Source organism: Felis catus, chromosome D3 (genome assembly GCF_018350175.1).
Source record: "Felis catus isolate Fca126 chromosome D3, F.catus_Fca126_mat1.0, whole genome shotgun sequence".
NCBI lineage: Eukaryota > Metazoa > Chordata > Mammalia > Carnivora > Felidae > Felis > Felis catus.
In genome coordinates, this window is record NC_058379.1 from 36,290,619 (window position 1) to 36,317,820 (window position 27,202).

At 40.3% G+C, this 27,202-nt stretch overlaps 1 protein-coding gene across 10 annotated transcripts in view; it reads right to left on the minus strand.

Annotated features, from left to right (window-relative positions):
- The window catches only part of PTPRM (protein tyrosine phosphatase receptor type M), a 798,079-nt gene that overhangs the window by 399,809 nt on the left and 371,068 nt on the right, over window positions 1–27,202 (minus strand). For 9 of the 10 annotated variants that reach the window (XM_003995022.6, XM_003995023.6, XM_019814995.3 and 6 more), the window contains 2 exons: window positions 22,723–22,897; window positions 16,541–16,834 (listed from right to left, as the gene is read on the minus strand). In XM_003995022.6, coding sequence (XP_003995071.1) covers window positions 16,541–16,834; window positions 22,723–22,897 — 469 coding nt within the window. Of the gene's footprint in view, window positions 1–16,540; window positions 16,835–22,722; window positions 22,898–24,938; window positions 25,153–27,202 lie in introns of those variants that run through there. The other variant, XM_019814996.2, reaches the window with a different exon arrangement.

Consider the following 27,202-nt stretch of genomic DNA (forward strand, 5'->3'; position numbering starts at 1 on the left):
GAGGGTCATTGATTTCTTCTGATGGCTGGACACAGATCATCTGCAGAAATCACTGCTCTGCCCTCACTTCTGTTTTCACCTTGGCTACATTGAGAGCTTCGATAGTCACAATGAAATTAAAGACCGAGCTTACAGATAGGTCACCCAGGCAACATTCAATTTTCTTTGCCACAGGCCTATGGCTCAGTGAAAACACAGGGGTAGTACCTACAGCCATGTTCTGTCAGCCTCACATAGTGAAGCATTGCTTTTTAAAAGGTGCTATAGCCCATTTGGAGAGAAGGATGTGCCTTTGTTTTTAAAAAATTATGAAGCAGTATTGGAATTGATATGAAAGATTCCTCTGTCCCCTGCTTACAGACCCTTCATGATAGTTAATATCTCAACCTTACCCTTATGATATAAACCTTTTAAATAATTAAAGCTGAGATTTGATCAGGATGCTCTACAGGTAAGATATAATATTGATGAGATATAGAACAAGAGTTATGATTTCATAGTGCTATAAAGAAATTCTTTTTAAAGCACAAAAGATACATACTGATATTTCAAAACAATCCCCCCCCAAAAAAAAAGAAGTATTACCAATGTACACCTAATAAATGAGCAGGTCAAGTTTGCTAATGTGAGGATGAGACATTTAATGTGATCACCTATAGATCCTTTAGGCTAGAAGACATGTGTAATACCTGATGGTCAGAGTTCCACTTTATAAATTAAAACAAACTGACACCCGGCCTCAGAATTGCAGCAACAAGCAAACACACAAATTGAGAAGTAATAGAGAAGGTCGCCTAATCTTGCATTGTAGTTCTTAGATTTACAGCTCAATGACCCTGGCAGATAATTATCTTTTATTCCTTCAAGTAGCTCTTAGTGCTGAATAATCCTGTCAGTTTCTATCTGTATGCTATATACAACTAACTACCCCACACAGTTTATGTCAATTTCATCTGCTTCTATCTTGAAATGAGAGATTTTTATGTCCTATCACATCTTTAAATCAACTCTGAACCAGGGCTGTAGGCTTGACTCTGGAGCCGGGTTTTGTAGTGAGGCAAAAGGCAGAGTGCACCTCAAGCCACAAGCTTGCTTCTGCAGCCACAGATTTGCTGTGCACTTGCACAAACGGGCTCACTGTGCACTTGTGTAAATAGACTTGCTGTGCACTTATTAAATAGACTTGCTTTGCACTTGAGCAAACAGACCCACTGTGCGCTTGTGCAAAAAGACTTGCACGTGTGCAAGGAGACTCACTGCACTTGTGCAAACAGGCTCTCTGTGTACTTTTGTAAATAGAATCAGTGCGCACTTATGTAAACAGACTCATTGCAGTTGTGAAACAGACTCACTGTGCACTTGTGCAAATAGACTGATGTGTACCTGTGCAAACAGACTCGCTTCACTTGTGCAAACAGGCTCGCTGTGCACTTTTGTGAACAGAATCCATGTGCACTTGTGCAAACAGACTCGTGCACGTGTGCAAGTTGCTTCAGATATCCAGGTTTCAACTTCCCACTCAACAAAATGTAGGAGTCAAATGAGTTACTAAGAATTCAATCTTTTTTTCTTCTTAGGTACATTCTGTCAGGAACTGCAAAGGGAGTGAGATTTTACCCAACTTCCAAATTAACAAGTTACCTGTCCCAGTTCTATAGACAGAAGATGTGAGATTCCTAGGTCAGAGACAAAGGACTTTATTACGAATGGCACAGGAAGTGACATGAGCTTCTGGCTCCTGTGGGTTCCCCATGCCCCCAAAGTCCCAGGGTCCAAGTCATGCTACACTTGCAATAGGTTTTTGTTACATCTGAAGAACCATGGTGTAGGGAATCCAAATCTTTTATTACGTGTGTAAGGAAACGTGTCTGCCCTTTGCTCCAGAGAGAGATATTATCTTTATTATACTGAACAGTAATATAGCGTGTTCTCTGCTCCAGCGGGAGGCACTAATTCTGTCTTTCAAGGCTGTTCCCTGTCCAAACATCCTTGAAAATACAGCCCAGGACAAAGGGCACTGGTGCCTCTGCTGGGAAGATATGGAGAAGCATGAGAGGCCCAGGGCAAATTGCATCCCAACATCTTCTAAACAATTCAGGTAATATAAATTTCTCCCATTATAACTGACCTCAAGGTTAGATCCACACTGAGTATAAAGAATGGATTTCCAATTAATCCCTATAGTAAACTTTTCTAGCATCCCTAGTAAAATCAAGGTGTTTTTTTAAATTAAAAGCAAGGTTCTCTGCAGATATCAATTCTGATTCACAGATTGTACTTAATATTTATTCAAGATAAGAAATAAACCTTGCCGAATTTCTCAATAGTAATTTGACTATAAATACCGCATTCAATTCATCAACTTGCATAAAGTACCCTGTTGGTTCTTATCCAGCATTTATTCTCCTTCATCCTTCCCACTAGCTCCCCAAATCTCTAATTTCATTCAGCTTTTGTTCTCCATGGCCTGTGGCTCAGGGAGAGCTCATCCCATCTCCAGACCCAAGAATATACCTTTTTTATTTTTAAACCAGTTTTAGGTTTATAGCCAAAACTGAGCAGATTTCCCATATATGCCTGCCTCCCCACACATGTGCGGTTTCCCCCAATATCTCCTTCCCCCACCACAGTGGTATGTTTGTCACAACTGGTGATCCTACGTTGACACAACATTATCAGCCAGAGTCCATAGTATACATCAGGGTTCACTCTCTGTGTGGTACATTCTCTGGGTTTGGAAAACGTATAATAACATGTACTCACCATTACAGAATCATGCAGAGTATTTTCACTGCCCTAAAAATCCTCTGCGCCCCACCTATTTATCCATCCCTCCCCTTTAAACCTTGGCAACCACTGAACTTTTCGCCGTCTCCACAATTTTGCCTTTTCCAGAATGTCATATACTTGGAAGTATACACACATAGCCTTTACAATTGGACTTTTCACTTAGTAATATGCGTTTACATTTCCTCCATGTCTTTTCATGGCTTGATAGCTCATTTCTTTTCAGCAACGAATAATATTCCATTGTCTTGATGTGCCAGTTTCTTTAGTGTCTTCCTGAAGAACATCTTGGTAGCCTCCAAGTTTTGGCAATTATAAACAAAGCTACTGTAAACATCCAGGTGAGGGTTTGGGGGCGGTTATAAGTTTTCAACTCCTCTGAGTAAATACCAAGAAGACCTATTGCTGGATTGCACGACAGGAGTGTATTTCATTTTGTAAGAAGTTGCCAAGCTGTCTTGCAAAGTGGCTGTACTGTTCTGCATTCCCACTGGCAATGACTGAGAGTTTCTCTTGCTCTACATCCGCACCAGCGAGAGGTTTTGTCAGTGTCCTGAGTTTTAACAGGTGTGTGATACAAGGGTATATCTGCATTCCTCCAAATCAGCAATTCTCAACCGGCAACATTAGCACCCTCTGGGAATCTGTTAGAAACATACATTGCTGAGCCTGACCCCAAACCTACTGAATCATAAACTATGGGATGGGACCTGGAGATCTGCCTTTTAACAAGGCTTCCAGGTGATTCTGATATACATTAACATCACTAAACTACATTAAAGTTTGAGAATAAGGACACTAAGCCAACTATTTCACAAAAATCTCCTGGCAATTATTATTAGTCCTTACTGGCCTAATAGATTGAAAGAAAGGAATGATATTCTAAATTTGGGGAAATGTTTCTCTTCCCCTTCTGACAGATTTGAATAAAGCATATTTTCCTAGTTGCTTCTAAAGGCCTTCTTATGACCATGAAGAAGACCAGCCTTGGGGTGAAACCAATGCAAGGGAGATTTGGAAAGAACTCATGTCCCGGGTAATACTACTGAGAAATCAAATCAACAACCTGTAAAGTGTGACTGATTTATCTATGGATTTCCTGTTACTACAAGTTCATAAGTTTCCTTATTAATTTATATGAACTGGCTTTATGTTACTTGCAGCACAAAGCACCCCGATAAAAAAGATTTATTTGTAAAGTCTGCCCTAATGTTTATGGTTACTGTCAGAACCTCCTCCCTACACTGTTCGGGTAATCTATGCAAGCCTTGCTTCACTTAAATATGTGCATGCATTGAAAACCAATGGCAGATTTTATTTTTATTTTTAAATGTTTATTTACTTTTGAGAAAGAGAGAGAGAGAGAGAGAGAGAGAGAGAGAGAGAGAGAGAGAGACAGACAGAGCATGAGCAGGGAAGGGACAGAGAGAGACGGAGACACAGAATCCAAAGCAGACTCCAGGCTCTGAGCTGTCAGCACAGATCCCAACCAAGGTCTCAAACTCAAGAACCATGAGATCATGACCTGAGCTGAAGTTGGACGCTCAACTGACTGAGCCACCCAGGGACCCCCAAAAACCAATGGAAGACTTTCTGAATTAGAAAGTTACATCCATGAGGGCAATGTATTCATTTGTTTTTCTCATCATTTTGGGCTTCTCCCAAAGCCTAGAGGATACCTGTCAAATCATGGAGTCTTAGTAAGTATTTGTCAAATTAATAAATGAATAAATAAAGGAAACAAACTAAAATGAGGGATGGAGAGTATTTTGATTATGTCTACTCAGCTTTCCTACTCAGTATCCTTTCAGCTGATGTCCTGGTGGTCAATTGATACCTGCTGCATTCCTGGATACCACATCATATAGCATCTCATAGCAAAGGTGAGAAAAGATCATTTTTCCTTGTACATAATTAAAGAGCAAAGGAACCCTTCCCAGAAGACTCCCCAGTCCTGTAGTCTTCCCCGCAAGACTTTCTGACCAGAATTTCACAGACTGAAGATCTAAGTGTAAAAACTCTTTAAAATATTCAAAGACAATGTGGGAAAATAACTTCTAAAACAAGACTGGAAAGTGAGTAGCCACAGGGAAAAATAAGAGTTTAATTAGCAAATGTTACTTCATATCTGGCTATCTACTGATAATAAATTCACTTCCATTTGGATTGATTTAAATTCTAATGACAGTTTTATCATATATTAAAGTATATGGATAGCCCTGGAGGGTAAGACTGATAGATTTAACTACATAAATTTAAACATTTCTCTTTAATAAAATATACCATGAATAAAGTCAAAAGGCAAATAGTAGAATGAGGGAAAATATTCAAAAAACATAGGACAAATGGTTAACAATCCTACTATATAAAACACTCCTACTAAATGAAAAGGGAACAATTGGAAAAGTATCCTAAGGATAGAAATAGGTAAGTTCATAATGAAGTAATATAAAAAGTCAATTAGAAACACGAGAAAAAGTGAAATGCAAATTAAAATAGTGATGTGCCATATCTGAGCTAATAAAAACAAAATTTAAGAGATTAATATTCACTGCTCAAAAGTACATTCAGAAATCAACTGTCATACATTGCTGATGCTAGAACCTTCTGGACAGTAATCTGACAACATCTCCTAAAATCTTCAATGCATCTATCTTTGTCCCACCAGTCCTACCTTAAAACTGTAACCTACAGAAATAAAAATATTTTAATATAAGGAAATATATGTACAAATATTTATTGACATATTCATTTTAATAGAAAACAATGACCTCCCTACCCATCAAAAAAAGGAGAGCTGAGGGGTGTCTGGCTGGATCAGTGGGTACAGCATGCAATTCTTGATCTCGTGATCGTGAGTTCAAGTAGGCGTAGAGCTCACATAAAAAAAGAAAAGGGAGGAGAGCTGAGTAATTAAAGTACCCATATTCCAGAAAAATAAATAGCTACTCCTCAGAATTAAATTATATATATATATATAGTACTAGACTCTAGCAACTGGAGAGATGTTTAGTAACTATTGACAAATGTGAAATAAAATTGCAGAATACCATGTACAATATGATCTCATTCTGGTAGAATGAGCAGTAAGGAACAGATCTGGGACATATACTGATATTTATATGCCTATACGGGCATAAAGAGAGATGTGCAAGGAAAACACTTATGTATTATCCCCAGGAAAGAAACTGAAAGAAAGATGTGAGCATCTATTAACTTCTGTATTGTTTGCCGCCTTATATGGCACTTATTACTTCAGTAATTAAAATAGACAAAAAGATACAGACATTAACAAATAAAATGTTACTTTTGATGATTCATGATCCAACTTAAAAGCAATATAGTCTCACGAATAGTGAAATAGCAATATATAATATTTAGCAGAAATATATATTAACATCTGTATCTTTTCTATTGCTAATTTAAGCTAGAGAGGGTTTTCAATGCCCACTGGAAATCTGTGTCTACAGTCACTTTTCTAGATCTATATAGAAGAAGAGCTGCTACTTGGTCAATAGAAATATTTTATCTGAATAGTTCTATTACTTATATTATTCCTTCTACAAGTGTAATAACATGGTTGGAAGATCAGCAATTTTGATATCAAACAGTTCTATTATCATTCTTATTTTAAGAAAAGGTATAACGATACTTCCTAATAAAATTTCTTGTATTTATGGTTTTAATCTAGTTGATATGCATTATTCATTTTTAAAGTTATCTATTCCCTCACAATTTATTCTAATATGTGATGTAATTACCAGTTCTTTATATTCTTAAGATTTATAAAAAATATTTATAAAAAAACAAGCAAAGGAGCATGGTTGACCCTCGTAAACTAAAATCTTGACATATCATCAAGGTTTCATAATTGTTGTTATGACTGTGCAGGTCTTAGTTCTCACGTATTTTACTTATTAACTTAGCTTTTAACCACACGAACAGCCTTATCCTTACAGAACAGAGCAGGCAAGTTCTAATTGGAGGCCAAATGCCATAGAATGTACTCTGATGAGTTATCTGTCCACATCAACGGGGACAAATATGCTGACAGCTGGTTCGATAAGAGAGGAATGAATCTGGGCATGCCTAGGGAAGGATGGGTAGAGGCACACAGGAGTATGAGGTCAAAGATGAAATCCATCTACTGTATTTCCCAACGCCTGACCTTGGTTTTGGACATGCTGCATCTGAGGGCTCAGGTACAAACACGTGGTATACCTGGGAAGTTAAGAATGAGTGAACTTTTCCTAGGATGTTCTGAAGATAAAAGCCATTCTGAGACTAGATCTTTCTGCTCTTGGGTCAGGGGCATAGAACACAGGTTAGCCTGTCTCAGAAAGTTTTCACAGTGGAAGATTTTTCCTGTGTACCTGAGTTATGGAATTCCATCCAGAGCATCAGAACCCTCATCTCTGATCTCATTCAATAAGGATCCCCAAACTACCTGAGGTCTGTGGCTCAAGGGCAAAAGGAAAGACGTCCCCCCAAAACACTCATACTCCACAGGCTGCCTTGTTGCTCTAATCAAACTGTGGTTGTCAAGCTTGGCGTGTTCTGGGCCAACTTAGAGGTGACAGGGTCGGGGGCAGTACTCTTCAAAGGTTTAAAGTGTCAGAACATTCCTCAAGTCACGACTAATAATAGCAACACACCGACTATCACAGAATAACGATGTCTCGCACGTGAAGTTCAAAGTTACCCTATTTTCTTTGCTACCCTCCAGTGACTCTGGGCCGTATGCGGTTTTCTACCCTGACGACACTTGAAAGAGTCCAAACGCAACATTCTCCCAGATTCCAGTGAACGTGTAATCATTTTTTGACATTAGCTTGAGGACATACATGCATGTTTTGTGTTACTTACAGCAAACTGCAACTTGATGTAGGTGTGCCAAATAAACCCCAATCTGCTCGGCTTAACAGTCCTACTGGAGGGTTCTGCCATGGTAGTACTATCCTCAGGTGGTGACAAGTTTATGAATTTTATAAACTGATCAGAATCCGCTAGCAAGCCTACTTCGAATTCAGGGCGTGCCATGTGACCGAAGTATTCGGCTAGTCGTTTTTCATGCATTAGCCCATTTCGTTCCCCTGGCAGTGCTATGAAGAAGAAGGTGCCAGGGACTAGAATTACCTGGAAGGTTAGGTCCAGAACAGAGAAGTAATTTGTTGAGCTGTTTTTAGCTATTAGTATCAGAACTACCCGAGTCAGTCAGACTTTAAGGTGAAAGAGGGGTGCCTGGGTGGCGATGCCACATGCCCGTGGGTTCACACACAGGGAAAGTGCTGACCCAGTCTTTAAAGGCAGCAGGATCTGAGGTGGAGGTTACTATGCAGCCTCTGGGCATAAAGACGTGTACACACCTGCTGATTATATTATAATAAAAAAAAAAAAAAGAAGATGCAGCATTGCCACGATGAGTCTGTCCTCTGCCCAAATGCAAGGATGCTACTTAATGCAATGTATTTACATCTAGAGCCTCATAGGGAAACTACTTCGTATGCCCTTTTAATGTTTATAATTAAAAAAGGTTCTTAATGGTTTCATGTGTTGGAAATGCATTAAAAACATGATGCCCTTTGGCAGAGCTGTTTCAGAAGTAGAACTAGAACACTACTTTTTCCCCTAGTAAATAAATTTAAATTAAAAATTAATTATGTTCCATTCAGTGAGGTCTCTGGCCTGTATTTCCCATGAATAGCAGCCATTGTTAGATCTTAGAGAGGCTCCCTCCTGCTCATCAGGGCCCATGGGTCAACCGTGTAAGTCCAAATTCCTATTTGTGACAGTTTTGTATGGAAAAGACAAATTAGGCTATCCTTGATACAGGAAGAAAACAAATCAGGTTTTGGCAGGGGTATTATTATTATTATTGAGAGAGAGCACAAGCAGAGGAGGGGCAGAGAGAAAATCTCAAGCAGGCTCCACACTAGCCCATTGTGGAGCTCGAACTCATGAGCCGTGAGGTGAGATCAGGACCTGAGCTGAAATCAAGTGTCAACGCTTAACCAACTGAGCCACCCAGGCAACCCTTGGCAGGGTATAATTTCAGATCAGCCCCACTGCAACCAGAATGATTCTTTTTCTCCCACAAGTAGAACTAAGACACAGAGATGCTGGCCTTCAGTGGAATGCAAGTATCACACAGTCTGGGCATCATGTAAGGCCCGCTTGCTGAGAAGCTATCACTCCTCTTTTCCCATATGTGAATCTCATTCAGGTGTATTTAAAACCAGTCTTGGGGTGCCTGGTGGCTCAGTTAAGCGTCTGACTCTTGATTTTGGTTCAGGTCATCTCATGGTTTATGAGTTCGAGCCCTGCATCGGGCTCTGCACTGACAGTATGGAGCCTGCTTGAGATACTCTCTCTCTCCCTCTCTCTCTGACCCTCCCCTGCTCTCAAAATAAATAAACTTTGAAAAAATTAAAAATGAATAAAAATAAAACCACTCTCTCCAGTGTCACATTTAGCAAACCTGGGGATTAACATTTCAAAACCAATATTAACCAAAATCTCGTGAGATTTAGACAAGAGCAGGTAGGACAGAAGGTACTACTACAAAAGTACACTAAGAGACGTCCTCAGGGTGTGTGTTGAAAAACCACATGAAACTCCAGCCCTGTAGTTCCACAGAGCATTTCCATGGTCAGGGCCTCTGAGCCCTTGCTCACGTATACATGTGTTCATCAAAGCCCATGGCAAGGACACACGAGAACAAATATACACAAATATATTTGTTCTCGTGCAACAGAACAACTTCTGTCACAAAGAACAGGAGATACATGAAAATATTCCACAATGGGTTGGGCACAAACTCAAACTGTCCCAGACCATAGAGTATCTGAAGGGGTAGGGACCCAAAAGCACATGGGAAACATGGCCCACGTCTCGTGTCACTGAAGATAAGAGGGCTTTAATTACATGTTATGGAAGTAACTGAGCAGACCAAAAAGAAATTTTAATGTAACATATGTTTGGAGTTTCTTTTTTTTTTTTAATGTTTATTTATTTTTGTTTTTTTTTTTAATTTTTTTTTTAACGTTAATTTATTTTTGAGACAGAGAGACAGAGCATGAACAGGGGAGGAGCAGAGAGAGAGGGAGGCACAGAATCTGAAACAGGCTCCAGGCTCTGAGCTGTCAGCACAGAGCCCGACGCGGGGCTCGAACTCATGGACCGTGAGATCATGACCTGAGCCGAAGTCGGACGCTTAACCGACCAAGCCACCCAGGCGCTCCAATGTTTATTTATTTTTGAGAGAGACAGAGCAAGCAAGCGGGGAAGGGGCAGAGAGAGAGAGAGAGAGAGAGGAAGACAGAAGATCCCAAGTGGGCTCCATGCTGACAGCAGAGAGCCCAATTCAGGGCTCGAACTCACGAACTGTGAGATCATTACCTGAGCCGAAGTGGGACACTCAACAGACTGAGCCACCCAGGCGCTCTGAAGTTTCTATTACAATGATGTAAAGGTTCCAATGAGGTATACATAGAACAAATATACACCTCTATGCAAATAGGCATAAAATGTACCCACCTTTACTAGTTTAAAAGAATGGTACATTGTAAAAAACAATCTAAAATTTCTTGTATCACTCTATTCTTGACAAACAGAAGGTCAACAGCTGACAGGATGGCTGTACCATCTGCGACAGTACTTCTAGAGTACTTATTTGTACTTTGACTCTCTGGAAGCACAACAGTACTACCTGCTTTAGTAGGCAAGGCTTCCATGAGTCATAAAGATGAAGTGTTTTTAATACATTGAGCACTCAGGTCATGATCTTGCGGTTCATGGGTTCGAGCCCCACGATGAGCTCTGTGCTGACAGCTCAGAGCCTGGAGCCTGCTTCATGTGTGTCTCTCCCTCTCTCTCTCTGTCCTTCCCCCACTCATGCTTGGTCTCTCTCTCAAAAAAAATAAACACTAAAAAATTAATACACTGAGCATTACGAATTTCATTAAAAGCCCAAGTTGGTGCTTAAAGTCTCAAAATAGTTTACAAAAAGTCACATAAACTAAGTATAAACAATATAATTATCAGATTAATTAAAAAGGTCCAATCACACCTGCTATAATATGAATGAACCTTAAGGACATAACGCCAATGGAATAAGCCAGTAACAAAAGGGCAAATTTTACACGATTCCACTTACAAGAGGCACCTAGTAGTTACATTCATGGAGGTAGGAAGTAGAGTGGTAGTTGGTGGGGCCTGGCGAGGGGGGTTGGGGAATTTGTATGGTTACAGAGTTCCAGTTTTGCAAAAGGAATCAGTTCTAGAGAACTGAATGTACTCAGCATTATTGAACCGTACACTTAGAGATGGTTAAGATGGCAAATTTTATGGAATGTGATTTTACCACAATTAAAAATAAAAGATACTCTAATAAAAAAATCTCCTGCTTCCCTCCATTCTCTAGCTCCTCTGTCTTTCTGTGCAGCATTTACGATAGTATATATGTATGTATATATATTTGTTTATTGACTGCACATTTCCTCCCTCACATACCCCAAAGAGATCAGCTCGGAGGGTAGACCTTGTCCAGTTGCTCTACCCTCAGAGCCTTGTAAATTTGGGTGTTCAATAAATATTTCATGAATACATTTTTTTTTAAGGCGCATTCTTTTTTCCAGATGCTTCGTTACGTTAATTCTAAAGAACATATTTCGGTTCAGCTTGTTTTTGCTTTTGCTTTTTTCCCACTCTTACCGATCTTAATTGTTAGGTCATTAGTTTACCACCATCCTTCTTTAACTCCTGGGGCCAGCTATTAGCAAGTCACTCAGCCACAGTTAAACAATAACCAGGATACATAAAATCAAGATCCCAAAATAAAACATAAAAAGTCCACTGTGAAAATTAATCTAACAGCATCTCCCATTTCTCTTCTTCAAGGAGCTACCAATTAATGGCTTGTGGGATCTAGCTGTACATAATTATAAGAATACAAGATATAGTAGAAAACACAAACTAAATTATATTTTGCTTAACTGGATATACTGAAGTAATTTCAATTCTCCGAGGTTACCCAACTATAGCTGAACAGCAAAATTGGAAGATATGTGGGTATGTGTATAAATCTTGAAACTTGCTCCTTATCGTAATCATTTTTTAAAAAATACCCTACATGCATAAGCAGAATATATTTATCATTTGTAAAATACCTTTACAGATAAGATCTAACCTGATTTTCATAAACACCTCGGATACAGTCAGAGCAGGTGTCATGGCCCTTATTTAAAGATAAGGAGACAGAACCAGAGAAGCTAAGTGATTTGATCGAGGTCACACGCACAGAGCCTGTGCATATATTTGAAAATAATTCTGAGAAACACAAGGAGCAAGAGCTCTAGAAGCGTGCTACAATTCTTGAAAGAAATCTGACCAGGTAATGAGATTGTGTCTACTAGCCGCACATGAAAATCAATTCCATTGCCCAGAGAAGGACAATAAATACTGATCATGCCGTTTTAATGCAAGAAGTCAAATACATTTTCATGGGTGTCACCAAAACACGACAGGACAGGTCTCAGTGGTGTGGCACAGAAATGAAAACCGAAAACTTGTCGAAAAGAAACAGATCTCATAGAAGAAATGAGAGAAATGACGTTTGTCATGAATGCAGTGCTCTAAGGCTGAGAATTCTATGAGCTGTTATATAAAACGGGTCCTCAGATTTTCAATTTACCAGGTAAGTAATTATTTGTAAAACATCCAGGGCAACAAAATCAGGTTGTTAACATCTAATTATTTTGATTGGAAATGTTTAAAGACTTTTATTTTAAATGGCAGTTGACTTTTATTGACCATTTGCTATATGTAAGCTTCTACTCTAGATACCTTAGACACATTAGCTTGTGAAGGCTTCATGGCCATACTACAAGATATATATTTAAAATTTTTTTTAATGTTTATGTATTTTTTGAGAGAGAGAGACTGAGCGTGAGCAGGGGAGGGGCAGAGAGACAGGGATACACAGAATCAGAAGCTGTCAGCACAGAGCCTGATGCGGGGCTCGAACTTACAGGCTGTGAGATCATGACCTGAGCTGAAGTTGGACGCTTAACCGACTGAGCCACCCAGGCACCCCCAAGATATATATTTTTATTATCATCCCCATTTGATGGATAAGGCAGTGAAAGTCCACAGAAGGTAAGCAGTTTTCCCACAGTCACATGTATAGCTCCGGGCAGAGCCAGGACTCAAACCCTGGCAGCCTGGTCCCAGAGCCTCCATTTTCGACTACTACCTATGGCTTGAGTAACTTCCAGCATTATCATTTCATAAAAAGGATATTTTAACACAAAAACCAGGTGCCGTATCTCAAAATAAGAGTCATCTCTTCAAATTTAATTTACTTAGCACTAAAAATGCAGTATTTTCCCCCTTTGAGCTTAGATTTTTGTAAATGTCATCACAGACCTCCACTAGTCTGCAGAACAGGACTTGACAAGCACGAGAAGGGAATATCTGGACACAGATAAAATAAAAGTGAAAGTCAAAGACTTTCAGGGTAAAAACATATGATGGACCATCTCATTAGAAAGAGAACAATGCAAGAATCACAGAATCTTCATGTTGAAGAGATCTGCAGGGTCAACCAGTTCAATCCTTTTCTGAATACAGAAATCACCTTCTACAATGTCAGGTTCTGCTTGAAGGGATCAGCCATTGCAAACTCACCATTCATGATTCAGTTCTTCTCAAATTTGCACAGGCCCTCTGTTCTTCTCCACCACCTTTCTAAATTCTTTCCATCATTCCTCATTGGTAGAGCAAGGTTCCAGAAACTTTCCTAACCTGGGTGCTATCCCTGGAGTACAGTCCATTTCGTGCTCTCTTGCTTAAAACTCAGGGATCAGAAATAAGTGTGATAATTACAGTGAGGCAACCTAGCACCGGTACGTTAAGATTATCACCTCCTTCAACATGGGTGTTTGGCTTTCTTAATGCAGCCTAAAATTATAGTAGGTTTTGTTTTGTTTTGTTTTGTTTTGTTTTGTTTTTGGTGGGGCATAGGGCTGAGGAAATAGCATTATAGAGTGGTATGGGTCATATTATGGATTCCCACACATTTAAGCCAAATCCTCAATCTCTTTTTTGTATATTCTGCTGCTAAATTTTATTATTCTAATTCTACAGTAGTACTGTTGGGATTTAAACCATACAGGATGAAATGTGCAACTATTCCTACCACACATCACCCTATCAGATTCATTCGGTGTTCATGTTCAAGCCCGGCCACGGACATTTTCCATCTACTTGGCGGCACGCTTAAAGCCTCCCCACCCCACCCCCGCTTATAAGCTCCATGACTCGCTCCTTGGGAGCCCCAAACGCCCACAAACCATCTGAGTGACAGTCTGGGACCGTACCACACTTTTCAGTCTATAGTCTGCAGCACCTGTATCCTGCCTTGTAACTCAGTCCTGCCTTCCACGACGTCCCACTGCTTATCAGCCACGGCCACCAGCCTTTTCTTCCCATTTTCTCAAAAGCCTCAGGTCAAGAAAGGGTGAACCTGTATTTCTTCATACAGTAAAGAGAAATTGGACTTCACTTTCCTCGCCCACCTATCATGCCTCCCCCTCTCATTTCTAGCTTTGACTCTCTGACCTAACATACTTCTATTTCCCAAGACCGACTTGTCCAACTGCAGGTCTTTCAACCATGTTCAACACCAGCCCATGACATTGACAGAGTAGTTCAACCTGAGGTTGCAAACAGTAAGATGAAAAAGCGTGCTTTATCATCAGGCTTCCTTGCTTAAGTGCGGTTTAAAGCCTTTTAAGGCAGAGTGTTGGTGTGCACATATCAATTCAAAATTGGTTTTAATCTCTTCAAAAGGACTGACAAGGTGTTCTAAAAGGCACGCCGTCTCTTTGAGAGTTATACATGTACACATCAGGCAGCAGTAAAAAAAAAAAAATACAAGCACTATATTCAGGGGAAATGTACAGAACAATTGTGTCAATAGCTGAAACAGGCAGAAAACCAAGAGAAAAGACAAAATCTGGAAGGAAGAACAGGACTGGAAACATTACGTAGGCGGGGTTGTCAGTGACGAGAATGGAACAGATGGTATCATCTCTCCGGTCTAGACAATGGAATTCTACCCTTTATTTTGGACAGAGAGGGAGACTATATATTGCCATGCTCAAAATAGGATTCCTTAAAATCACACTGAGGTGAAATCATACTAAACGTACTGCGAACGGAGCATGCTTGGAGGGGAGCGGGTCCTTGTGGGCTCCCATTGTCCCACCCGTGACAGTATCTGCCCTGGAGACTTCACAAGGCAGTTATCAAATCAATAACAGATTTGAGAGCAATGCCTCTACTGCGAAATGATATAGACAGTGTTATACATGGCCACTGGTTGCCCTGCAACAGATGATAAGACAATACAAGAAATTGTTTCACAAAAAAAAGAAGGGCAGTTTTATTCAACTAAAAAGAGGAGACGCCATCATTCGGAGAAGTGAGGAAGAGAATGGGTTTTCAAACTCCTTTCTCCTTGGAGCCATCAGCCAGGGCTGTGTGAAGGGCCCGTCCAGAACTGCTGTTTACTCCAGAGACCCTGCATGGCAGGTGACTTGAGCACCCGATGGGGGACACCCATTTGGCTAGAACAGGCCCATCATGTATCCCCGGGGAGGGGGGTGGGGAAGTAGCTGTTCCCTTTTCTAATGGGATTTTAAAAAACCACCACAACAACACAAATACAGAATTCTTCCATAAAGTTTTGAACTTGTGGAAACAGTACCCACTCCACAGTATAAAGAAAAAACACTGAAACATCTACACCTGTTCAGATTTAATCATTTCTCCTACCAGCCAGGGTCAGACTGTGCTGAGTACCTTCAAAAGTTAAAAAAAGAAACGAAACATACTGATGTGTCTACTTAAAGAATGTTAGCTGAGGACTCAATTAATTCCATAAAAATTTATTGCATTTCCTCACCACAACCCACAGTTCAATATAGGGATTCTTCATCTAAATGAGGAAAGAACACTTGAGTATCCCCATGTATTATTTCTCTCCCCTTCCCTGGCAGAAAGTAGCCACACAGAAAGCACTACACCTTCTCACGGGAGCTTTCTTCAGGTTTTGATTTTTCTAAGACTCTACATCTCTCCCTCCATCCACCCCACTTTAGTTAAGCTGCAGAATGGGCTTGTCAATTAGAACAGTCAATTAGAACTTTATAATCTAATCTTGAAGAGTGCACGCAGCCCACAAATCACCCTTGCTTATTTTACAAATGGGCCCCACGTCATTGGCAAGCAGCCCCTCCATTAAATATCCATCAATAAAAACACAGCTTTAAAGCTATCACTAAGATGGAATCTATTATTCCGGTGCCCCTCCAGGCTAAAAGCGCATTAACTGTAAACATAAAACAAGGGGGCCAGGGTGAGAGGATGTGACCTATGAGCAGACATCATCAAAGCAGACAGTTTACGTCAACCTTAGGGAGAATTCCTATACAAACTAGATGATACTCACAGGAAGGTGTAAATAAAAAAAAATAGGGAAAAGGAAAGAAAGGAGGTGAAGGCTGCCTGGAAATACCAAGCCTTGAGGTCCCAAAGTCCTGTTGGGTTACTGTTCCCGGGCGAAGGGAATTATTTGTTCCTGCGGAGGATGCTGACAGAGCTGGGGAGCAGGTTAATACCTGATAAACACCGTGCTGTAGGTCAACGCCAGAAAGGCAGTAACAAGGAGTCCCAGGTCTCCCTTACTCACCGGCACACTTTGTTCTTGTCCGGAGAGCTGGCCCAGGAGACCCAGTGCCGCCCTCCCCGGGTCTGGTGAGCAGCACGCTGATCTCATACTCGGTATCCGGGTCCAGGTGCCCGATTTTGTAACTCGTGGAATCCACTGGCTGCCGGTCGTTCCAGCTCCCGCTTGCCGTGCAGTATTCCACCTCTCGGGCAACAATGGGCCCGTCCCCATTGATGGAGTTGGCATTGAGTTGGATCCACAGGTAGGTTGCCCCCACGGAGGCGAGCTGGGGAGGAGCGATGGGAACAGGTGGTTCTGAAAGGCAAACCACAGAGCTATCTTTCAGACACTTGGCTCTTCAGTTTTAAAAGAGCTAAATGTGTGCGGCGCCTCGCCGGCTCAGTCGCTTGAGCCCGTGACTCTTGGTTTCGGCTCAGATCATGACCTCACCCTTTGTAAGATGGAGCCCCCTGTCGAGCTCTGCGCTGACAGCGTGGAACCTGCTTGGGATTCTCTCTCTCCCTGTCCTCTGTCCCTCCCCCGCTTGCTCTCTCTCTCACTCAAAATAAATAAGCTTAAAAAAACTTTAAGTAGCTAAACGTGCATCATGTATTAACGTACAGAAGCCATGAATACTTCGGGAGTGAACTGATGAGAATAGTTTGGTTTAGGTTATTTTTAAGAAGTGTACTGGTGCAGCTTTTCATAATGTTCAAATTTGTGAAGTAAACCATCTTTAAAACCTAAGATCGCTCAAGGAGGTATACCCCCAGGTTGTTTTAGGACACAACTCATTTTTCTCATACACCTACAAAGGTGCCAAAGGGTTTTTTCCCCACTAAAAGTAACTTGCTAAAAAGCTCTCTCAGTGGTAGTACTTAAGCTCCACGAGGCACTCTACTGCCAACTTCCTTACTGAGAATGTCTTTGAAATCATCAAAGGTGCCAGTTATCTAGAATATTAAATTCAGTTTCCCTATATTTATATCCCAAAGATATCATCAGTTTGAAAACACGGCCGAAATTATAGTTTATCTCGGCATAAATGCATTTCCAGGGTGACCTGTTTCCCAAAAATCCACCACAATGGACTCATTCAGCTACAGGAGGAGTAAGAAGTCTGGGCAATAAAGCCTGCCTGCCACTGCTGCTGTTCAAGGAACCTTCAGGAATGAGTCTGATTCAAGCAGAGAGTAGAAAGAAAAGCTCTAAGGCAAAGTGCAAGCTGTGCTCAATTTGGTAAAATTCTAGGCAGTCAATAGTTAATACTCTTTAAAGCCAAAAAAAAAATCTCGTTCATTCTTTAAAATCAGAGATGGACTCTTTCTAGATCATTGTCTGAAAAGGGAGAAGTAGGTAATTTTTTTTTAATAGCATTCCGAGTTTATTAGTGAGGTGCTGGTTGAGTGGCTTGCCAGGCACCAAATGAAGGCATCCTGTGTGCCCAATGTCACTAGAAGTGGTGCCACACATGATACTGAGAAAGGAGGTAATGTACAAAATAATGTATTTCTATCTTAGTGAATCTCTATCCAAGAAGAAATGTAAGATCTAATTTTGTTTTCAAGAATGTTTCCACAGGTGGTTTGTGCCTGTGTGTATGTGTGTGTGTGTGTGAGTGTGTGTATTTCAACTCCTCATTTAGCTCATGAGTGCACAAAAAATAAAGTCTGCTATATTCCACTACTGGCTTATGCTAGCTTGCATGATGCAAATTCTGTCATCTCCAACAGCAGACACAGCCAATTGACCATGATCATATTTCCTGCTGAAAGGGATCTCAGGGCAGCCAGGACCACCTGACCTTGGCCCTTGAGATGACACCTGGTAGATGCCTAAACTAATCTAATATAAACAGCAACATCAGTTCTCTTTGGTGGATGGAGTGTGATGAGTCATATCGGCTTTCTAAAATACCTGGGAAATCTCATTACACCGAGTCAAAATAGACACTAAAGGATGAATCGTATTTGGAGGCCTATAAAATTCATGTAAACTTACTAAACTATGTTCCTATTGTTCATAAACTACAACTTTGTGCTAGCTCTTCATTTCTTTAAACAGTTCTTACTCAACTCATCGTGATTTAACATCAATTTATATCATTAGGCGATTCCTTGAACCGAGACATGAAATGGGCCTTTTATAGCATATCCTAAGGCAGTGATGTAGCCAGGCTGAAAGAGCAGTTAATTACTTTGAAGTTACAAATGCTAGCAAGGGTTGCTGAGCTGCCATTCAAACTACAACTCAGGGGCAAGGCCACGAAGGTTAGTTGAGCACACCCATTCATTTAGGATATTGTTAATAGTGTCCTAAAATAGACAAAACTTTAGTGCTTGTTTGACCTGAGAATATTTTCTCTATTAATTCCCCATGAAGAAAAGTACCAAATATGTGAAATCAAATGAAAGATTCAACTAGAACCTGCAAACAATTGCAACAGACATCCCAAAATACTTGTGGGTTTGCTGGAAGAATCAGTCCCAGAATAAGTCAATGTATAAATTTTGAATACATTTTCCCAAAGGGAAGGAAGGAAGGAAAGGAGAAAGGGAGGGAGGGAGGAAGGAATTCAATCTATACCAAGTGATAAAAAGCAATTTAAAATACATGACCAATTGACAGTGAAAATTATGATCAAAAGAGTTGAGCCTTGACGAACACAGTGTGAACTGCATAAGCCCACTTATATGCGGATTTTTTCCAGTCCTGTAAATGTATTTTCTCTTCCTTGTGATTTTCTTAATAACATTTTCTTTTCTCTAGGTTACTTTATTGTAAGAATACAGATATAATACATATACGAAATGTGTGTTAATTGACTGTTTATGTTATGGGTAAGGCTTCCAGTCAACAACAGACTATTGGTTAAGTTTCTGGGAAGTCAAAAGTTATATGTAGATTTTCAACTATGCAGGGATCCGTGCCTCTAACTCTTGATTCTTCAAGGGTCAACTGTAATTCCGAACCAAGCCAGCAATGAAAGAATTTATGCACATACAGATACATAAACATACAGCTAATAGATATGCATGTGAATCCCTAATATATCTCTCACATAATTAAATAATATTGATATAGATGCATACACACAAATTATGGAGACTCTATTAAATATTTCTTTTTCATGTTCCAGATTTCAAAAGCAGTGGCAGGCATGAATAAGATAGGAAAGAAGATAAAAAATGACTTGGGTTTCATTTGGGGGGTTGGTGCCAAATCAGCGCATGATCTCAAGAAAGTTACAAACTCAAAAAAAATTAAGAGAGAGAAAGAGAGACAGAAAGAGAGACAGAGAGAGAGAAGAAAAGAAAGAAAGAAAGAAAGGAAGGAAGAAAGACAGAAAGAAAGAAACGAACTCTATGGACTTTAGTTTTTCCCATTTTTAGGAAATCACTACTCCAAATATTACATGCATATAAAAAAGTTAAATTATATACTGGTGGCCTAAAAATGTCATTGCATTATTTCAAAGTAATTATCTCAAGTGAATACTTTATTAAGTGTAACATGCTAGTAAAATTCAGCATGTTATCTCATTAAAAAATAAAATATATGAAAAATATGGCTGTAAAATTATAAATGGAGGGGCAACTAGGTGGCTCAATTGGGTAAGCGTCCAGCTCTTGATTAGTCTTGATTTCAGCTCAGGTCATGATCTCATGGTTCATGGGACTGAGCCCTGTGTTGGGCTCTGTGCTGACAGCGCAGAGGCTGCCTAGGATGCTCTCTCTCCTTCTCTCTCTGCCCCTACCCCACTCATGTGCACTCTCTCTCTCTCTCTCTCTCTCTCTCTCTCTCTCTCTCTCTCTCTCTCTCTCCCTCTCTCAAAACAGAAAAATAAACATTTAAAAAATTACAAATGGAGGAAAAGTCAATTTCAGATTTGAGCCACAACTGCAAGCCAATAATCCCTGGCTTTGACCGTGTGCAGAGATAGAAAGAGGTGTCTGGACATTTTTATCACAATGAGCCAAGCTACCGCTCCTCGTCCTGACAGGAAAATGTGATGCATCAATATGAATAAGAACCCATCCATTTTTTGTGTTCATGTTTGCTCTGGAAGACTAGAAATTTATGATTTACTTATGCCACCAAACAAATGAACTTTTCCACAGGGGCAATTTTTAGGGAGGTTACTAGATTTATGTTATACTGTTGATAAAGCAGATGCCTCAAGAACATGGCTGGTCATAGTGAAGCGCGGCAGCAACTGTCAATAAGAAAACGGAACATAGTCACGAAGAGCTAAGCCCAGATGAACATTAAGTAATAATAATGATGATAAAGAGCTCAGCCATGGAACACTGAGGCTGCTGCTTTACTGGATTTGTTGGTAAATGGTGTCCATTTCTACATTGTGACTCCTCGCTTCTCAAAGAGCCTTCTACAAAGTAGGGTGTGCATTACTCTGAAGAATTTGTTTTCTTACAGCTATTAAGCCTAAACTCAGGGTCGCCTGGGTGACTTGGTTGGTTAAATGTCTGACTTTGGCTCAGGTCACGATCTCATGGTTTATGATTTCAAGCCCCGCATCGGGCTCTCTGTTGTCAGAGCAGAGCCTGGAGCCTGCTTTGGGTCCGGTCTTCCTCTCTCTCTGCCCTTCCCCCACTCGTGCTGTCTCTCTCTCTCTCTCTCCCCCCAAAATAAATAGACATTCAAATAAATAAATAAACATACAAACAAATAAATAAATAAAATAAACTTAAACTCAAATACTAGCCAGATCAGCCAAAGTTTCACCATAAACCAAAATTCGTAAGAATCTGACATGGCAAAATATATTAGTGGAGTAGATATTTCGATGTGCAGAACATTAGTCGTTGCTGCAGATTAATACTGCCTGGGGGGAGCCTCGCCAATAAACATTTCTCTCATAAGCCAGGAGTGACTAATATTGGCAGCAGTGATTTTACAACGGAAGCATATGCCAAAATCATGCACAGATTTTATAACAGAGGCTATGTCCCCAGAGATTTTCATTCAATATGGGTGTGGTGGGGGGGGGGGAGAATAGCTGGGCAGACATTTATATGTTCTAAAATTCAGAAAGGTGGTAATGACAAGCATCTCTAAACATGCATCACTGACATATAGGAGCAGAGGGTAAGAATCACCTTGCCCTCCTCCTCCTCCCCGTCAAGGCCCTAACAGGTGCTGGCTTCTCACTATGTACCTGTTCTAAGTGCCATTCATATGCTTTTTGCACTTGACCTTCCTAATCGCCATATGATGCAGGTGACATTATTGATGTCTATTTTATACATGAGGCAACAGAAACACAGAGAGGCTAAGCCACTGGCCCATGCCCGCATAGCTAGTTCTGGGGTTTGAACCCTATAGTCTTTAAAACCGCTTGCACAGAGAAATTTGCTGATAAAAAGTACTAACCCATCCAAAAGAGATCAGTTTTATGTTTCATATTTAACAAATGCAGGGGAAAAAATGTCAAAAGCGGGCATCATTCTGTTCTCCTAGGACAAAACAGCAATGGCCAGCCAGAAATTATCTAAAAATGCCTTGTAGTACCTCTAGAACTCCAAATTATTCTGTCTGAGACCAAGAACAGCCCCAGCAACTTTAATATCGTAAACTCCCCAGCCCACGAAAAAAGCATTAGACCAGCAGAAGAAACTTACTTCCCCTCTTTCCCCCCTCCTCAGACTGCCCTTTCCTGAATATAATGACTCAATTTTTCAGTCACGCAAAATATAGTAATGGAACGTAACTGCAACATTATGAATGTTAACTCAGTATTATCAATATGGCTTGTGCGATATGACTGAGCATTTTTATACTGGCATTGCTTCATTTTATTAACCACCCTGCTATCATAAACACGCTGGCTGGTGAATATTTGCATTTTAAGTGATTTTCTATCAGTAAAAAAAATTTCATTCCTTAAAAAAAAAATTTATAGGTTGTAATCTCTGTATACAGAGTCGGCAGAAGAACTTGCCAAGAGCACAGTCACTGCTTTGTATGCAACTAAACCAACATAAATAAAATGCATTTTTCAAAAATATTGTGCACGTGCAAAATTTGTACTTAAAATGCAATCCATCAATGTAACCCGTCACCAAGCTACTGTTTGGAAACAGACAAGGAGAAGTTTGAGCTTTAAACAAATAATGAACTCACAACCATCTGACATGTCTATTTTAATAGACTATTCAGGGGTATAAAAAGACGTTAAATACCTTTAACTACCAATTCTGCGTAGTTTGATATTCCAACACCTCCTTCGGTGCGAATCATGCAGCGATACTTTCCAGCGTCCCGTTTTGTTGTATTCACGACATTAAATGAAGCTATGAATCGCCGGGAACTAGTCACCTTTATTTCCTTGAGAGGAGCATCTCGTACATCGATGCCCTGTATAATTGGGGGAGGGGGGACAAAAAGAAACAATATCAGCTGTCATATGGAAACACGAAGACACCTGATAGCATATTATCCATGTCATTTCCATGTGGATCTTGGTTTAGTTGTTTATTACCCATGGGCCCTAGTTCCAGGAAAACACCCGGCCAGGAAACTGAAATTCTGCCATGGTCAACACTTTTGAGATTGAGGGATGCAAAATGAAGTGTGCAGAGATGTCTTACATTTGCCCCTTCAAGATATTAATTATGTTGAATGAAGTCACCAGGAGGAGAAAAAAATGCATATGGAAAAATTCTTTGTTTCACTCCCAAACGATCACCACTTGGACTTTGCATAACACTTTATCCTATGTTTTTATGCTTGGCTAGAAAATGAAATTAATTCACACACCACCCTATTGCTGACCTCATTTTATACACGAACAAATAAACAATTTATTAAGAAGGACATTAAAAACATAAGTAGGTATTAGCATATTGCTTACCGAACAGGTCTGATGGACTATTCTAAGCTTTATTATGTTCTTCAAGGACATACAAAAACCAAATACATGCTTAATATTACCTGAGTGCTACAAGACAAGCTTCTCCCTTTATCCCATAGTCTCAAAACCACATAAAGCATGTTCCCTTAGTGCACCAACCTTGTCTTACGCCATCCCCAGCACATTAAGCACATCTTTAGTTACGCACCTTTGGAAATCCATTCTATGCTTCCTATAGTTTAAAGCTTCAAAAGAAGGCTACAGTATTTCGGTTCTTTTTTTTAAATGTTTTTATTTATTTTTGAAAGAGACTGAGAGCACGAGCCAGGGAGGTGCAGAGGAAGAGACAGAAGATCTGAAGCAGGTTCTAACAGCTGATAGCCCAACGTGGGGCCTGAACTCATGAACCATGAGATCATGAACTGAGCTGAAGTCGGATGTGTAACTGACTGAGCCACCCAGGCACGCCAAGCATTTCAGTTCTATAACAGTGAGTTACAATTATCAGGAAAGAGGCTATCTCGAATATGTTATTTGCAAAGATTGAGTAAAAAACAGTGGGCACAGACGTCACAGCTAAAGCATGATGCCAAGCACTCTGTCCATCTGTTTACCCAGAACTCATTTTGGGTGCCAACCAGGTGCTATCAACTGTGTGAAGACACTAGGCTCACAGTGGTGAGTGACAGAAGAGTGGCTGGTGATGCCCACAGCAGTTTAGTTAGAGGGAAGTAGAAGAGACTGGAAATGAACACAGAATCACGAATGATGGCCAGTGGTGGGTAAGGGACAGATCAGATGACTGGCAGAAATCACCATCTTTAGATATGGTGGTTGTGGGAGGCCAGTCTGAAGAAGTGAGCTGAGATGTGAAGGGAAAGGAGGAGCTAACCAGGCAAAGGGGGATGGTGGGAGAGAGAAAGCATTCTAGTCAGAGGAAACTATGCAGGAAGCCCGAGATGGTTAGAAAGAAATGAAAGCTTTGGATGAGGTTAAGGCAGCCAGTGGAACAGGGGAGGGAAGGAAACCCCCGTGCATTCAGGGACTTGCAGGCTATATTAAAGTGTTTTTATGCAGGAGTATGAAAATGCTAGGCTACACATAATAAAACTCATCTATATTACTCTGTGATTTATATTATGCAAAGTCTTTTAAAGGCTTTTAGCTATGATTTTTTTCTTTGGCAGTATGCCCTAATGGATATGAATTTGGAAGTTAGACTGACCAGGGTGCCCTGGCTACCTTTAAAGTGATTTACCTTCTCAGAGCTTCCCTTCCCTCATCTGCAACAAGATGATACAACTCACTTGCAGGGCAGTTGTGAGACTCCAAAGATATATACAAGGACACTGGCTTCATGACTGGCATCACACATCCCCACCCGAATTCTGGACTAATTGAGTGATGAGTTCAAGGAGGAAGGTGGACAGGCTGTCAAAATACCACTTTTATTACTAATGAACCTGGTATTGCAGAATATGGCTGATGTGCAGTTAACAATGGGCTTGCTAATAGTGAAGCACAGAATTAAACAGACTCACTCACCCAGCCACAGGCCACCTTAGAAAACCACAAGGCCTCCCGTATGTTGGGTGCTGCTGTAAAACTCACAGGATGGAAGAACAGGGCTCCTACAGGGGTTTAGCTCCCAAAGAAGGGGCTGGGCTCTGCATGCTCACAGCTTCCTTCCCAGGCAGCTCTTGCTTGGGCAGGGAAAAGGCATCAGAGTGCTGCACTGGTACAGTTCCTGCCATTGGGAAGGAAACATCAGGAGTGGGGAAGAAGAGTTCCACCAACCTCACCTTTCGTATTACCTGTCAAAACAGCTTTGTTAATAGCTTAAAAAGTTATAAATCAGAATATGAAGTTCCATATATATGTTACATGTTTTATGCATGTCCTGGCTTTTACTAATCCCCTGAATTTGGTCTGATGGAGGGCACCAAGAAGTTAGGAAAACAAAACACAGTAAAATCGATCTAGCATTATTAATTAATATAACGGGGGAAGGCATTCCTCTCTGTATTCTATACAGCCTCCCATCCTTCCTCGCAAAGAAATAATCACATTCTACCACTAGGATTACCCTTAGATCTACTAACTCTATAAAATTCAGTTTGTCTTTTTCCAAACCAAAACCCAAACCAAACAAAATCTAATCTCCAGTTTTGAAAAAAAAAAAAAAATTAAGCCCTAAAGAAAGGCAGAGTTCCTATCTGTATTTATTAATAACAGCAACAAAAAGGGCTATCTACTTATTTATTTCCTCGCTTGTGGCATGAATCTTGTCAGAATACACCTCGATGGTAATCCTGGAGTACTTTTCCTACTAGAATAAGCCTCTTTCAAAAGAAGGTTCATTCAAAAGAATTTTAAAGTATATACTTATTGATCACTCGCAGCTATTCAAGGCTATACTGAGAGCGCTCAAGTTTAGGAAAACCTCCTTTTTGGATTTATACACATGTCGAGAAGAGTTTTACTTCCTAGTTGTCTTCACGCCACAGATTTATTCTTTAATATAAACAGCTTCAAACGAACAACCTTACAACTCTAATACATGAATTCTCAGGACGGGGGCTTTCTTTTTGAATCCCACATCCTGAAGTCATACAGAAACAGATTTAGTTTCTTCAAGAGAAATAGTACATAGCAAGGAGAAACCGAGTGCTAACTAGTAATCATTTTAGCTTAGGATCCGTATCAAATCATCTCTCTTGCTCAAATCTGCAGGTCATCTCGTATTAAATACTTCAAATGTATATGGATCCAAGCACCCATTCAACCAACACTTAGTAAAACTCTTTTATGAGGCAGGCACTGTATTGTATAGGGGGAGCATGGAGTTAAAAGAAGAGTCCTTTACCTAACTGAATTTACAGTCTGGCTAGAAAAACAGACAAGCAAGGCAATGATTCTAGTAAAGAGCAACGAACAGCAAAACACAGCAAACTCAGAAAAAGGGAACCACACTGGTGAAGGCTGTGAAGGTTGGGTCAGCATTCTAGAAAGCACTACCAGAGGCCAGGCTAGAGTATGCACAGGAGTTTCTCAGGAAGGAAAGGAGGAGAAATGGAGCCCAGTGAGTGAGAAGAGCTTTGCAAAAGTCAACAGCCAAGAGAGCAGGGCACAACAGAGGAAGTACAACTGATCCCATGCAGCTAGAAAAAATGCAGCTGGAATGACAGGTGATGAAGCCAGAAAGATGAGCACAACACAGGCCATACCAAAGAATTGAGGATTATAGTTCATCCTGATGCCAGAAATGGAAAGATTTTAGGTAAAGGGGTGACATGAACACATCTATGGGTACAGTAACAGACTGAAGGAAAGAATGTGGGGCCCCAACTGATGTCAAGGGAAATTGGTAATTCTGTTTAGAAATCACAGTAACAAATGACAAAAAAGAGGGATGAGAGAGAGGAAGGAAGGATTCTAAAGACATTGAGGAAATCAAATCGACAAATAGTGTGTTATTATACTTTAGTAACATCTTCCTCTTCTAGGAGAATATAATGTCCTCAAGGTCAAGAAACAGATCTCATTCATTTGGTGTACATGAGCGCACGAGAAATACAACTCAATAAATATTTGCTGACTCTAAAAATCATAACCCCAGTGGAAAAAAATGTTCCATAGGCAGAATAGAAATATGAGGTTGCTAAACTAACAGATTTATATCCCAGATCCTAAAACTGGACAACTAGTCTTTATTTACAAGGGAGACCAATACGGAAAATAAAGATATTTTAGAGATTCTGTGTGTCCCTCAGTCAGCAACACTGACCATTCATCATGACTGTGGTAGG